The sequence below is a fragment of the Chlamydotis macqueenii genome, chromosome 1 (genome assembly GCF_036417535.1).
Source record: "Chlamydotis macqueenii isolate bChlMac1 chromosome 1, bChlMac1.mat, whole genome shotgun sequence".
NCBI classification, from domain to species: domain Eukaryota; kingdom Metazoa; phylum Chordata; class Aves; order Otidiformes; family Otididae; genus Chlamydotis; species Chlamydotis macqueenii.
The window spans coordinates 63732114-63746651 of record NC_141556.1 but is presented as its reverse complement, the minus strand read 5'-3'; the positions used below and the strand labels follow the sequence as shown (position 1 = coordinate 63746651).

The following is a 14538-nucleotide window of genomic DNA, read 5'->3' as shown; positions in this document are numbered from 1 at the left end:
ATTTCCCTTTCTCCCTCCCAGCAACCTCCCTGCCCTGCTCCCCTTTCTTTATCCTCCCTGTATGCTACCGAGAGCGTCTGGCATGTGCTTTGGGAGATGCAGGAGGCCAGGCATGGGCTGTGGATGCTTTTATTATGCAACGATGAGCGCTCTCTTCTCCCATCCCCTCTTCTCTGCTGCTGAGCAGAGCGCTAGTAGTCACGTCCTTGATAAGGATAGGTTGCTAAGACCCTTACCTGTAATCATAGCCCAGCGCCCTAGAGCCACCTATAAACCATTTTCCCCTGCTGATATCAGGCCTCAGCCCACCATGAAGCTTGCTGAAGATCTAGGAACAGCTAGACAGTAATAGACTCGTGGGTGAAGGTTGCTGTGCAGCACAGGTTGTCTTTTGGGAGATCAGAAGATGATGTGCCCATAGATGTATTCTGTAGAGCATGCAAGGTGAAATTAATTCCACAGACCCCGCTTTTTTGACCTCTAGCAGTAACTTTAACCACAGAAAACTTCCCACACTCAGCTCCTAGCAATGGCCTTGGCTAATGTGACCTGTACCCAGGTACATGCACCTGCACCATGACCCAAACACCACTAACGATCCTGACTCCATACTGGCCTGTACAACAGGGAGCCATACCTGACTGACAGCTCATTATAAGCCATATGCACAAGCATGTAGGGGACTGCATCGTCTTCCTGTCATCCTAGTCCCTCAGTCTGAAGATCTTCTCCCTATTCCTGACATTTTATCTAGCCTACACTGTCCACTCATGGCAATAATTCACCCCAGATTTAAGGTTGAGTGCATTTATCGTCCCTCCAGACTTCATGGGAAGCCACTTGATTTGGTTAGCTCAAGTGCCTTTGCAGCCCTGTCCCAGAAAAACAAGAACTGGGTACCAGATCTTATGGTACCTCTGCAATCCAATTCAGGAATAATCCTAGACTTCCAGCCCTTTTTTTACCCCAAAGCCTGAATCCAGCTTTAACCGTAAACTATCAGCCAACGCTCCCCCAAACATAACCCAAAGCCTTCTGCCTCACTGAGTACCAGATATCGGGCTTGTCCAGAGGACCAAAGAAAGAGGTGCCACTTCTCAGTCCTTGGTGTCCCGATCTCTAACCCTGACTTCAGCATTTACAAACCTGATGCTCTTTACACACGGGCCTGCAGCTCTGAGTGCCAGAGCTGTTTGCCCCTGCCAGCCCCAGCCCTCGTGACTGTGTTTTTAAGGTCTTTGCTGGAGTTTGGTCAAGGAGCTGGGGGCAGCCAGTGGGGCTTGCTGGGTGTGGAGGCTGGAAGCTGTGTTTGTCAGGGGGTGTGCTCCATGGGGCAGGGCACGTTTTGGCGGAGTTTAGAGTGGAAGATCTTTTTGGGGGCAGGGCTTGAAGGGTCACCTGGCTTGCTCCAGATGCCGAGGAGATGGTAGGCTGGGTGCAACCTAGAGCGGGGAGCAAGGGGGAGCATGACAGTGTCTGTACATCAGTGAGGGAGCAGGGGGGCATGTGATCACAGAGAAGAAGCAGAGGGTCAGGGATGATTAGAAAAGCTTGAGAATGGCTGATGTGGTCCAGTGACCCTGCTTCTTTCTTTAAGCAAACCTCATGGCTCCAGCCTGCTTACTTCTCACTGCCCTTCCACTGGTTCTTCATCACCATTCCCGCGCCTTGTCCTCCTGCCTCTGGATCTCCAGAGTTACTTGCTCCTCTGGAGCTGGTTCTTCAGCCCTCTCACGCCTCGTGGCACTGCTGCTTCACCTGCTTTTGGCAGTCGGAGCTCATCCAGGGGCCAAGCATATGAACTCAGCATTGCTTATTACCAGGCGCTCTGCACCCCGCATTGTGCGTTGGCAAATCTTGCTGGTTGGGAGCTGAGGACGGAGAGCGCTGTGGCTCCAGCTCTCTCCAGGTGTCAAGGTGTTGCTATGAATAATGAATGTGCTCCTGAAGTTTTTAGGGGATTGTTCTTCAAACTATCTTCATTTATTTGTTTCCATTCAAGGCTAAGATTGCCATTTTTGTTTTAAAACTGCATTTGATAAGACATATAAATCTGTCCAGGTTTCTGGAAAGAATACTTATGGAAAGCCATTTTGTAATTCTCTTACAGTGTGTGCTCTTTAGCTTTTCTGAACTTTTCCTCTGTTATATTCAGGTATAGTTTAGTGTAGTTGTGAAGAAAGCTTGGCAAAAGAAAAGCTGACAAAGAGCAGATGAGACTGAGAGGGAGATGGAGCTGGTTTGTGCTTCTTTTTTTTTGCAACAGATGAGGTAGGTATTCCCCACCTGCTTAAGGAGTGCCCACAGCAAACTGAGTCAGTAGCACTCTCTGTTCTGAGAGAAATCACAGCAGCAAAGGATGTTGTTTGTGGCAGAAGACAAAGTGCTTATTAAATAGCGAGCTTTGCTTTGCATGCTTAAGGTCGCAACTTCTTTCTTTTCCAAAAAAACCTAAGTTTGTTCTAGTAATCAAGGCTGGTGAAGGGAAGGTCCCTTGAAGTGCTGAGATCAACCTGCTTCCTCATTCTTTGCACTCTCATCGTTGGGCAACTTTCTTCTGTGTCAACTGAAAACTTCCTCATCCAATCCGGTAACACTGGGCTCACCCTGAACAAAACAAGGTCTCTTCCCCACGTAACGCACGTTAGGCAGCCCCGCCGCCCTCTCTCATTGGAATACCCAGCAGCGTGCTTTTCCAAGGTGATTAAGGGGACCTCCTGAAATACAACATGTGTGTGATTTTATGGCCGCTTCGGATGAAGTTACCACTGCAGCTGGTAACTGCCACTTCAAGATAAAGCTCACCACGTGACAACCTAAGAAACAGCAAACTAAGGAGCAAGGAGTTGTTCATTTTTAGACTCCAGCGTGGCTACATACACTGACGCTTTGTTGCACAAACACAGAATAACGACTTTAACTTGAACCGTTATCTCTCAGTAGCTGTTACAGTAGCTGTAATTGTTTCTGCAAGAGCTTGCAGGCCCTACTATTATTATGCACCTTCCTGGGTGTGCTTTTGAATCAGATGAATAAAGGAAAACAGTATTTTTCATGAGAAAGCCTCGCGGTATGTGTTATTTCCAGAAACCCTGAAATCATAATTTGTTACCTTACTGGTGTTTTTTACCTCTATTACGCTTAACATCAGCTTTTTAGACACTTGATGTGTCTGTGGCCACATTCTGGGTTGCTGGAACACTGGGATGTGTTGGAAAACAAGAGTACCGAAACACCCACTAACAACATTCTGCAGGTCAGAACCACATGCACTTTCTACATAGGGCAGGGTTTGGTTTAAGAATCTGGTATTTCTTGAAGACGTGCTTTACATTTTCTATATTTCTCTGTTTCATTCTCCATTCAGTCCCATAGCCTGTGTGCTGGATTTCTTTGTTTTACGCTTCTCTACTGTCCAATTTGCTGCCAAATCATCATCTCGTGTTGCTGTCTTATATAAATGTTATCATTAGCCAGCTTCACAATAACAGCCTGGAAAGGAAACGTTTACTTCTGAGCTTCCCCCTGCCAAACAAATGTACAGTGTATGTTTTTTTTTGTGGCTACTGGTGGTTACAGGCATGAGACATAAAATTATAATGCTGTATGCACAGTTAGTCTATTACAGTTTTGATCACCGTAACATGCACTTCAACATATTTATTGTTTCACTTTTAAATTGGTACTTTCAGCGTGGAGGACATGACTTTCCATTCCCTTATACAACATAATCTCCATAGGTCCTTGAGACTCTGCCTGCCAGCAGGAAAAAAATGCTGTCTCCATTTCAAACTCTACTTTTTTTTTGTCCTTGATGACATATAATGAACACACTAGTGTTACTTTTATGTCCTGAAAGGGAAGGGGATGGCATGGAATGGAACCGTCATGCAAATATACGCAAAGAGCTTGACGAGGAATAATCTGATTGCAAACTCCAGCTCAACACATGAAAACACTGGCCTGCCTAGACTTCCTAAAGTCAGATGTGCCTCTGCCCCAAGCTCTCTCCAGGAGAAAGTGCCACTGCACGTCCACCGCAGCACTCAACGGATGGCATTCACTCTGCGTACGGATGAGTTGGGAAGAACGTTCTTCAAAAAACACAGCGAATGAATGCTATTTCATTGACTTTCTGTGACCCTTGGTGAGGCGCTCAGGTACTTTTATTGGATCCACAAGAGAAGGGAAAACAAAAACAAAAACAAAAACAAGACTTTGAGCAGGCCCACGCAGGTGCCATGGTCAGAAGGCAGCAGGACCTGGCTGCTCCCGCCAGCCACCGAGCTCGGGAGGGAGCCGGCAGCCCAGGCCCAGCCCAGGGGGGCAGAGGCGGCAGCAGAGCCGCTCCATGACACCTGCTCCCACCCAACCGCGCCGGGTCCTCAGCGGTGCCGGCTGCAGAGGGGCCTCCGCCAGCCACCAGCGCCGGCCTCCGCCTCCGGCCCCGCAGGCCGAGCCCTCCGAGCCCTGCTCGCTGGCAGCGGCCCCTCGCCACGGCTGGTGCCGCCCGCCGTCCTTCCCTGCTCAGAAGGGACGAGGACGAACCGACGGCCGCCTCACGCTGCCCGGCGGAAAGGACCAGCACACAGCCCTGTCCCCCAGGCACCGCCGCCCATGTCCCGCACGCAGCGAGCGGGGACCGCCTCTGCGCCTGCGCGGGCGGCCGCAGCCCGACAACAAAGTCCGGCGTTCGGGCGCCTTCGGCGCTGCTCGGCCACTTCCGCCGCCGCGCTTACATAAGGGTAGGGCCGGCGCGCGCCGCGGCCCGCCGTGCCTCTGCCCGTGTCCTCGCAGCACCCTGCCCCTCCCCCTCTCCGCGTGACACTGCCCGGGGGAGGAGAGAGGGGGGAGGGCAGGGCCAGCGCGTGCCTCCCCGCGCCCCGCCTCCCGGGGCGGTGGCACGTGCGCTCCCCTCCTCGCGCCCAATGGAAAGCTCGCTCCCCCCCCCCCCCCACGCCCTCCCCGCGCAGGCTCAGTTCCAGAGGGGTCGGGCCGGGGCGCAGGCGCGGTTGGGGCGGGTCGCGGCGAGGGCGGGCGGGGCGGGAGGGGGGTTGTCTGGGGGCGTTCCCCTCCCGCCTCCGCGGGGGCCGGGTGACGCACGTGCGCGCGCCCCCGCGCCCTGTTGTTCGCTCGCTCCCGCGCCGCCTGCCAGTGCCTGCCTGCCTGCCGGCGGCGGGGCGCGCGCGGCGCGTGGGGCGGGCGCGCTGTTGTTATTGGTGCCGGCGGCCGCGGCGGGGGGAGGAGCGGGCGAACGGGCGCCTCAGTCAGTGAGTTCTTTAAAGATGGCCGGAGCGGCGGCGGCGGCCGCGACCCCCGTGTACTGCGTGTGCCGGGAACCCTACGACGTGAGCCGCTTCATGATCGAGTGCGACATCTGCAAGGACTGGTTCCACGGCAGGTAGGCGCCAGGAGACGGGCGGCGCAGGGGGAGGAGAGGGGGGAGAGAACCGCCGGGTCGGCCGGTCACCGGGCACAGGCGGTGGCAGTCAGCACCCCCCCCCCCGCCCGGTAGCGGCCGCGGGGGACAATGGCTGCGCGGCGGTGGCACTGGAGGGGGAACGGGCTCCCGTCCGCTCCGCCTCCCCCCCCCCGTGGCGGTGGTGGCAGCGTCCGGTGCCGGCGAGGGCTGCCGTCCCTGGGCACATGGGACCTCGCTTGCGAGGGGGCGGGCGGGCCGGGGGTGGCCGGTTATGAAAGAGCAACAGATGCGGGGCTCCCAGCCCGGTGTTGCCGGCGCCACCCTGAAGTTGAGCCGGCTTTGGGGAGATGTCGTGTCCCCCTGTCCCTCGCTCCGCTTCCCTCGGGGGGGAGGGGGTCCCTCCGCGGAGGGGACACGGCGCCGGGTGCCGGGGCTCACCCCTGGCCGGGCCCGGGTTCCTGACTCGCCGCGCGTTTTGTCTGGGGCAGGCGGCTGGCGGAGGGCAGCGGGGGTCGCCCCGCTCCTCTCGCCCCTTTGACGTTTCCAGCCCGCTCCCCGAGCGGCCGCCGCCGACCGGCCGTGTGTTTTGCGAGTCGAGCGCCGCGTGAATAATAAAGGCCCGGCTGCCAGCGGGAGGAGGCGGCGGAGGTGGCGGCGGGGATTTCACGGGCAGTTAAACAAAGGAGCAAGTTGGGGGCCGGCGGCTCGGTCGGCTTGGGGCTGCGGGGCTCCCGAGTTGCCGCCCCCATTATGCGGGGAGCCCCGGCGGCGGCGGTGTCGGAAGCGCCGTGTGATTGACAGCAGGGTATTTAAATACCCCCCGCGGAACAAAAACAGCCTCCTGCCGTGGCGGCCGCAGCGCCCCCTGCCGGCGCGGGGCGGCGCAACCCGCCCGGGCCGAGCGGATCCGGCCGCCCCCCAGAGCCCTCGGGTCCGACCGGTCGCCTCCCCCTCCACCCCAGGCCCCCGTCGAAGTTGCCCGGAAAACCGTGACCGCAGCGGGGGTTTTGCGGCTCCGCCGGCCGCTGAACAAAGCGGTGCGCCGGGGAGGGCTGCCTGTCGGGCAGGGGGGCCGTGCGGCAGCGCGCCCGCGGTCCGGCCGCGCTCCTCGGCTCGCCTTTCATCTCTTGCGCTCAGCGCTTGCGGCGGAGGAACGACGGTTGTGTGACGGTTTTTCTTTCTTTCTTCCCCTCAATGGCAAAAGAAAAATGCTGGCTAAAAGTAGGTTGCGTATCTAGGTGTTACTTAACAGTAATTATTACACATGGGTGTTTTCTTGCCACGTTTTAGGATGAAAGGAAGGCTTTCAGCACTTCAGATGTTGACTTGTACATACGTTTAGTTGATTTGTTCTTTGTGGATTTCCCTCGGCTAAAACCACAGTATAATAGAAACTATGAAAAGGGCTCTGTAAACTGTAAAAACTGGCAAAGCAGAATTGTCGTACCGTTAAAAACCACCCCTCGTTAATGTTTTTAACTAGGCTGCTACTACTCTTGCCATTACTGTTGTTTGAAGCTAGACGGACAGCAGCTTTTTTGGATTAAAGTAGCTTAATAAAAGTTTGTTGAAACTTGGTCACTGCTCGTAGTAAAGGTGCAGACATCCTCTGAAGGTCTTTGTACTGTTACAAGTTTTCTCTCTTGTATGTATTTTTCTGCATTTGTGTGTTATTCTTTCAGCCTGCCTTGGCAATTGCTCAGCTTACATGCAGGCTTAACTTAATTGCCAGTCTCGTGCGCTAATATTACTAGGGTACAAGCGAACTAATTTCTGAAATTGTTACAGGGAGGAAAGTATTAACTATCGGATACAAAGGTGCGACAGACCGCTCTGTAGCTTTTGCAGATCTTGATCTGCATAAAGATTCACAGTTGTTCCTGTGCTTGAGCTCTGTCATGCAATTGGTAGAAAAACTGTGCTAGCACTGAACTGCTTTGATCGTCTCCAAGTGTGGGAAGTAAGCAAGCCAGCAGGAGCTGGCAGCAGCCGTGTTGCTCTGGGATTTGGTTGCATGCTCATCCAGTCTCGTGACTAAGGAACAAGATTGTGGGAGACTGTTGTCCTCTCTCAGCTGTGGTCTGCTCTGGGAGTGCCTTTCTCCTTGAAGAGTTATCTGAAGCCTGTTACATAGCTTGTGAGACAAAATGTGCACTCTCAGATCTTGAAGTTTTTTTTATGAACTTCTTGGTTTCGTGCTTTCTTTATTTTTTTTTTAAATTTTTATTTTATTTTATTTTTTTCCTCCCCAGCCTGTGGAGTGGGATTGGTGTGACTTCATGTTAAGAAACATAAACTGCATGCTTAGTTAAGGCTGTGATGCGCTAGCATGATACGTAGCATGTATTATTGGATTATGGACTCTTTGCTGCCTTCCTGTGTATAGACAAGAGAGTGCCTTAGCAATATGCTGGAGGCAGTACAAGGTCTGTTCTGACGGACTGGCACTAGTCCCTTTAAATTTTGTGGTGTTTTTTTTTTTTCTGGGTGTTCTTGCACTATCTGTCTTCAAATGACTGTTCTTTGGCTTACTATCAATATATTATCAATACATTGATATTATGATATGTAGATTTTATTGCTTCTGGCACATGTTTGTGTAAAAGCAAGTATTTTAATAGGCCTTGCAAGGTTGCAAACCTATGTTCTGGGTTTTACTCTACAAGTGGGCCTAACATCCGGCCACAATCTTGTGTAGTTACCTCTTGCTGAACAAAAGAGCATAACGTGTGTGCATCTGTGTATGTCTTGTGTGGTGTTCTAGACTTCAATCACTATCTTGAATGGCTTGCAGGAGTGGGGAGACTACAGAGACTGAGATTCTCAGAAACTGCCAAATCTTTCAGATGGGCAAATCCATTTATATTTTAGACAATTTGTGTGTTTTCCTGGTCTTTTTATCTTCTTTAAGTGAAAATGTCACAGTAAGCTGCTTCCCCCTTTCTGGCTTGTCTAGAATATACTCCAGCTAGAATGCAGGAGAAAAACTCCTTCATGCTGCTCTAAGTGTTCAAGACTTTCTTGAATGTCTTCAGTAGCTCCTGGCACCTGTTTAAGTTCTTGGGCTTCATCTTCAAATAATATGTGTCATAGCGTGATACTTCTCGTTCTGTCTCTTCTGCCTTTATTTTTTTGATATCTTTTTTTTTAATATATTCTTTTAAACTGATGTTGCAGTCAGCTCTGTTCTTGGAATATGTTTGTAGAGTTTGCAGAAATTCTCTTGTCAGCTTTGAAATTTCTGTACTTTTTTCTGTCAGTGATACCTGTACTCGCCTAGATTTATGTGCATTGCATGCATGTCACTTATTCTTGTAGACTAGATTTCAGACAGGTCAGAACAAACTTGAGTTAAGCATATAATTCAGTTTTATCTGCACAATGTAATGTTGCCTGTAATGCTTTGGGAGTAAATGATTGTAGAATTGGCTTTTTAAGGCAATTTTACTTTGAATAGCTGCGCTGGTACTGTATTGGTTGGAAAGGAGCATGGAGCAGTTGGTCAGTCAAACTGAGAATTCAAAATGCAGGTGTCTCTATGAAGTTTTCTGTGTAGCACTTTTCCAAGGGATGTTTTGTTTGTAAACAGACTTACAGTGAACTTCTAGCACATCTCAATGGCAGACAGGGTAAGAAGTTATCAGATACGTGAATGTCAATTACAGTAACCACCTCGTCCTTTCAAAACCTCTGTAACCTTTTAAATATATTTTTTTAATGTTAAAACCAGATTTTTTTTTTTTTCCAAACAAAGGAAATGTTTTATTCTTCAGAACCAGAGCAGTGGGGAACAGGAAGGGAAAGCATAAATTTTTGTTCAAAATTAATATTTTTTCCTAAAATTTCATAATTATGTCAAGTTTATTGTCTCTCCCTCAAGAAGAAGAAAGAAAGAAACAGCCTATCCAGCTTTGTTCAGCTTGCATCTTTGGTGTTTTGTGTAGATTAAACTTAAATTTAGAAGCCATAAATCCTTTTTCTTTTATAATTTTTTTTTATGTTTACAGAAATCACCATTTCATTTGAGGAGATTAGAGGGCAATAAGGGAAATACAGCACTAATCTGTATGTGTGTACTTCTATTGCAAAGCAAAATAAAATGGATTAAATTTATATGGAATTGTTTTTAAATTGATAGTTCTTACTCTCAGGATTAATTCTGTATTCTGTGTAGCCTTCTTGAAAGAATTAAGTTGTTTTTTGTTTTTTTTTTTTTTTCCTTTCCTAGAGCAGTTCATTGATGGTATATAGAACTTTGCCATTAAGCGTTTGATGTTTTTTACAGCTTTGTTGTTATTAAAAAAGATCTAATAACATCATTTGAAAAGAAAGGTGATTCATGTATCTTTTGAGGATGATTTGAATTGCAGATGCCTTGAGGCTTCTTTTCTCAAATGGAAACAAAAATTCCACGCCAAAATCACATCTGAGCTAAGTTGGTGTAGAACATAGTTTTTTTGATATTGTACAGATGCGAGCATGTCTTCATTTGGTCTCTGAAGAAACATGAAATTGCTCAACCACTCCTTAATCTGATCAATTTCAAAATCAAGATTCCCTCTTGCAAATGTTAGGTTACATGGTACAGGTCCCTCTTCGCGCACTGGTTTGTGCCTAAAGGCAGGCTTTCTCCTTAAGAAAAGAAAGAAATGTACATGCTATAGTGACTACTTTTTCTGAATTGATTCTTTGTTTTGGAGCTTTATACATGAGGTTCTGCATGACTTTGCCAGCTCTTGGCTGCTGAAAGAGGCTGTCCCACTCTTGCCTGCATGCTACTATAATTTCTCTTTTGCTGGTTTGGTGCTTGTCTGATTGTTTGGTAAATCAACTCTTCTCAGAAAACTGACAAAACCCATTCTTTTGCTGGATTAGCTTTTTGTTGGGTTATGGAGCTGAACAGGCTCATCAAGGGCTAGAATGACTCCCAGACTGTTGCAAAACACTGGTGAGGACTGTGTTGCTGGAGGAGATGCTAGTGGGTGGGAAAGACAGAGGAGTCACCCATTTTTCTTCCTCACTGTTGACTTTGTGAGGCTCACCCAGTTTTATGGAACGTTGTGTTTGTGTCTCTGTCACCGTATGTGGTTCTGCTTTACATCTAATGGCCTCGTCCCAGACCCATCTGTTCATCTAGTGGGGTCCATAGCAAGCAAGACATTTCCAGTGCAGCTGCAGCATTGCAACCCCAGAGCATCGTCTGTTTGCAGAGACAGGCAAAGCTCCTGTGTCTGTCTTAAACGGACTTAGAGGACAAGGTATGGTGATGCTTATGTCAAGAAATGTGGAGACTGCAAAGAGAGACTGTTACAAATGCCTTCTGGTGCAGACCTTCTGTTTACAGAAAATTAAGACCTTGTTATAAAATACATGTGTATGTGTTGTATACATATAAACAAACGTTCAGGGGCCTGAACTGAATCAACAAATCATTGTCTGGTCACTAGAGCTTTGGTCTGGCACCAGAGGCTCTTGAGCTGACTCTCTGGCTTTTGTAATGTATAAGCCTCAAATTCTTCCTGTGGCAACTGGGTGTATGTTAGGTAAGTGCTTTAGACCTCAAGGGAAAGTTAATGTATTTCTTAACCTTACTTTTCTTTGGTTTAGCCTTGTTTCCTCAGAGGCAAGATGGAAGCCTCAGTTTAAGTCCGATGAGCTGTGTGTCTTCTGCCAAAGGATTAAGTGACTTCAGCTCTTCTAACAATACGGAAGTTGAAGCAGTTTTGGTTAAACTGAGAAGAAACTAACAATAATAAGGATGCCAGACTAGCACTTGTGTAATTGAATGTCTGTTTCCAATCCTTTTATATTCTTAATTTGAGCAAGCCATTTTTTCCCTTTCGGTTCCCATCTGTGAAGTGGGAAGACTTATTAATATATATTAAAGTAGATGTATGCTACCATAATAAGCACTGTAGAGTAGTATGTATTCAAATTTCTTCAATTTTTGAAAATGTGTAGTAACACGTAGAATTACATGTACAAGTTTTTTTTTTTTTTTTTCTTTGCAGCTTTCTTGAAAAACTGGCTTTGTTTGAAGTGTGCGTGCTTTGAAAGTTAGCACTTCTTTCCTTTAGATCTGTAATTTGGTAATTTTTTTTCATTTGATATTCTGGAATAAAACATAGTAGATGTTTTAGAATATGCATTCCAACATCACTAGGACAAGGAAAAAAGGTATTATCCAATAAAGATCAGTAAGATAACTGAAGAGTACGTAATCAGCTTTTAAAATTAGAATTGCAACAAGATTCTAGTGAGTTTCTAAGGAGTTGTTAAATGCTAGTAGTTCTAATTTCTCAAGTACAAATTAATTATTGCCAGTTCAATGTTACTTAAAAGATACAAAGGTTCAGAATTGGTGACTTAAACACTACCTTTATTTTTTTGTAATGTTAGAGTTGATCTGTAGCAGTATTTTTGGTCTCATTGTTTTGTCTTTGTCCATTCTTGACCATGAATGAAGGTGCTGTAGGCCTTTATGTATAATTTTACTGGCTGATAGTGAATTTTTTATTAGCTAGTTAATTTATGATGATTTTCTATTCCAAAATGTCTTTTATTGATGCTTATATAGCAGTTTAGTATTTTCCTTTCCTTTTGTTGTATTTAATACATGCTTGAGTTGACTGAAGAATTAAAATATTTTCAGAAGACTCTGTTCTGTGACTTGCTTGTATCTACAAACTACAGAGGTAAGAAAAGTCTGGGTAGGAGGCTACTGCTTGGTACACTTGATTTCTTTGTGTATCTGGTAGGTGCAACAGTGCGGAGAGCAAAATATATTAATTTTTTTTTTTTAAACTTATCTTGATCTGTCTGTAGTGCTGAGTTCTCTTACAGTGACACAATGACAATAAAATGGATTAAGCTTTACAGAGGAGTATCACTTTGTTAACTGCCAGTGGGCAAAATCACATTAATTTTGTTTTCATTCTTCATTTGTGGTTTCTAGATTATTTTTCTTCTTTGGACAGTTTTCATATTCATTAACAGATTTCTTATCCTCAGTGCAGTTTTCTGTGCACTTTCTATATCATTGTTTGAAAGATGATGCAATACAGTGTCTCCATTCTGTTTACATGATGGTTTGCACAAGTTGAACTCATACTCTTCGTGTAAATATTTGTACTTTCCCTACATAATTTTAAAATAAAGTATCATTGTCTCAAAACAAGTCTGAGTAATCAGTGAAGACTTTCGTAGGTACATTGTGCATGCTTAAAAAACAAACATGCTCAAGTTTTACATTTGTCTTATTGCTGAAGTATGAAAATTCAATTAGCAACATTGCTATTGCTTTATTATCAACGTAGGAGAGGTATTTTAGTGAAATACACAGCTTTTAAAATAGCTGAGCTATTTTTCATTTGTCAGTCCTTTCTAATATATTGTAACATTATCTCATGAATACACAGAACTAACAATCTATGGAGTATGAATAGTCTTGAGATGTCTGCTATATGGTGGTAATGTGGATTTATGTGGCTAGTTACATCTCCTCAGGTCAATTCCGCTTTTGAATAGAATTAATATTTAATACTGTTTTCTCCATTACTTCAGCATTAACTAAAGTAGGCTTTAAAACTGGTCTGTCTTTTAGAAAATATTGAGTTTGTTGTTGCTCAGGAGGGCGTAAATGCTGATGTTTGCCACAAAAGCAAGAAAGCTTTTTTGAAAAACCCTGCCACATCATTCTGCCTTAAGAGCCAACTGGAGTGAGGATGACTGTTCTAAATTTTTAATATATTGTGGTATGAAGTCTATTTATTTTCATTTGAAACTGTCAGCTGACATTGCAGCTAGCCTGGGAAATTCATTTCATAAATTTAATTGTGTTTGTTCCATTTACATTAATGCTTTATTCACTTAAAGGATCTTAAAGCACTATTCATGAAAATGAGAACAATGAAAGGTGACTTTCTGAGAAATGATGTCTTTGATACTGAGGATATAGGATTGATCTGATCTGTCATTCTTACCAGTTATCAGGCAGTATTTTCTGAACAGACTGACATTTTCCTTTTGGAATATTGATGTTTGAGGGCAAATAAACAAAGGCCAAATTGGCTAAATGAAGAGCAACCAAAGAAATTGCTTTGTCTTATTACCCAATAGTTCTTGTAAAACTTCTAGTTGGCTTGCCCAAGGTACAGATTTTTAATTTTGTTTCCATAACAAAAATATTTGGATCATTTCATAAAAGGTTGCATGATGCTGTTGAGTTGCAAAACTCAGTGTCAAGAACAAGCAGAAGTGAAGTGAGACACCACAGAACTTAAGGTATGGCTTTCAGAGGTACAGATGGGCAGTTCTGTGAGCTGCAGAGTACAGAGGGGTCTAGGAGCAGTACCTAAAGCAAGATAGCCATGCTAATGTGACATTGTGCCAGGCAAATGTTGCCAGTCTACCTCTCAGGATAGCGTTTTCCCTTTTTGTTTCATGATGATGTGTGTGCGGTCTTGTCATGCCACAGCCTCAAGACCAAACATGGTTTCCTAGGCATTTCTCTGTGCTTCATTGCTTATGTAAGATAGGACCAAAAGCCTATTAACAAAAATGGTGTACACGTGTAGTCTGTTAAATCTCATGTTCTGACTACAGGATTTGTCTGCCTGAGGATACATCAATGTGATGCAAAAGTGAGCAGCAACTTAACTTGCTGCCTCTGATGCTGTGCCCTCCTGTGTGGATTGCTAGGACCTCTAGGGGCATCATTTTGAATCTCTTAATGCTGCAGTAAAATGTGCTGCTCTGATGTAATGAATATAGGAGAAGTAGTTTAGAATGCTGTTCTTAGTCTTGCTAAAAAATAAAGGAACAGCTGTAGTATTGACCTGCATCCTTGCTGAAAAGTCAGTGTCTTAACTGAGTGAAAGCAAACGTTCTGGTTTTGACAGGGATGGAGTTAATTTTCCTCTCAGTAGCTGATGTATTTTGGATTTCATATGTGAAGAAGAATGTTGATAAACACACTGATGCTATGAGTTGTTGCTAATGAGACCAAGGACACTGTCCAGCTTTCCAGGTCTCGCTAATGTGCAGGTGCAGGAAGCTGGGAGGGATGTAGCCAGAACAGTTGACCCAAACTGGCCAAAGAGTATTTCATGCTGTAA

The 14538-nt window shown here is 46.0% G+C and overlaps 1 protein-coding gene across 2 annotated transcripts in view; it reads left to right on the top strand.

Annotated features, from left to right (window-relative positions):
- The first annotated feature begins 5150 nt into the window (after nucleotides 1–5150).
- KDM7A (lysine demethylase 7A) overlaps nucleotides 5151–14538 on the top strand; it is a 69825-nt gene continuing 60437 nt past the window's right edge. For both annotated transcript variants that reach the window (XM_086754684.1, XM_086754675.1), the window contains exon 1: nucleotides 5151–5401. In XM_086754684.1, coding sequence (XP_086610810.1) covers nucleotides 5286–5401 — 116 coding nt within the window. In that variant the 5' untranslated portion in view covers nucleotides 5151–5285. The remainder of the gene's footprint in view (nucleotides 5402–14538) is intronic.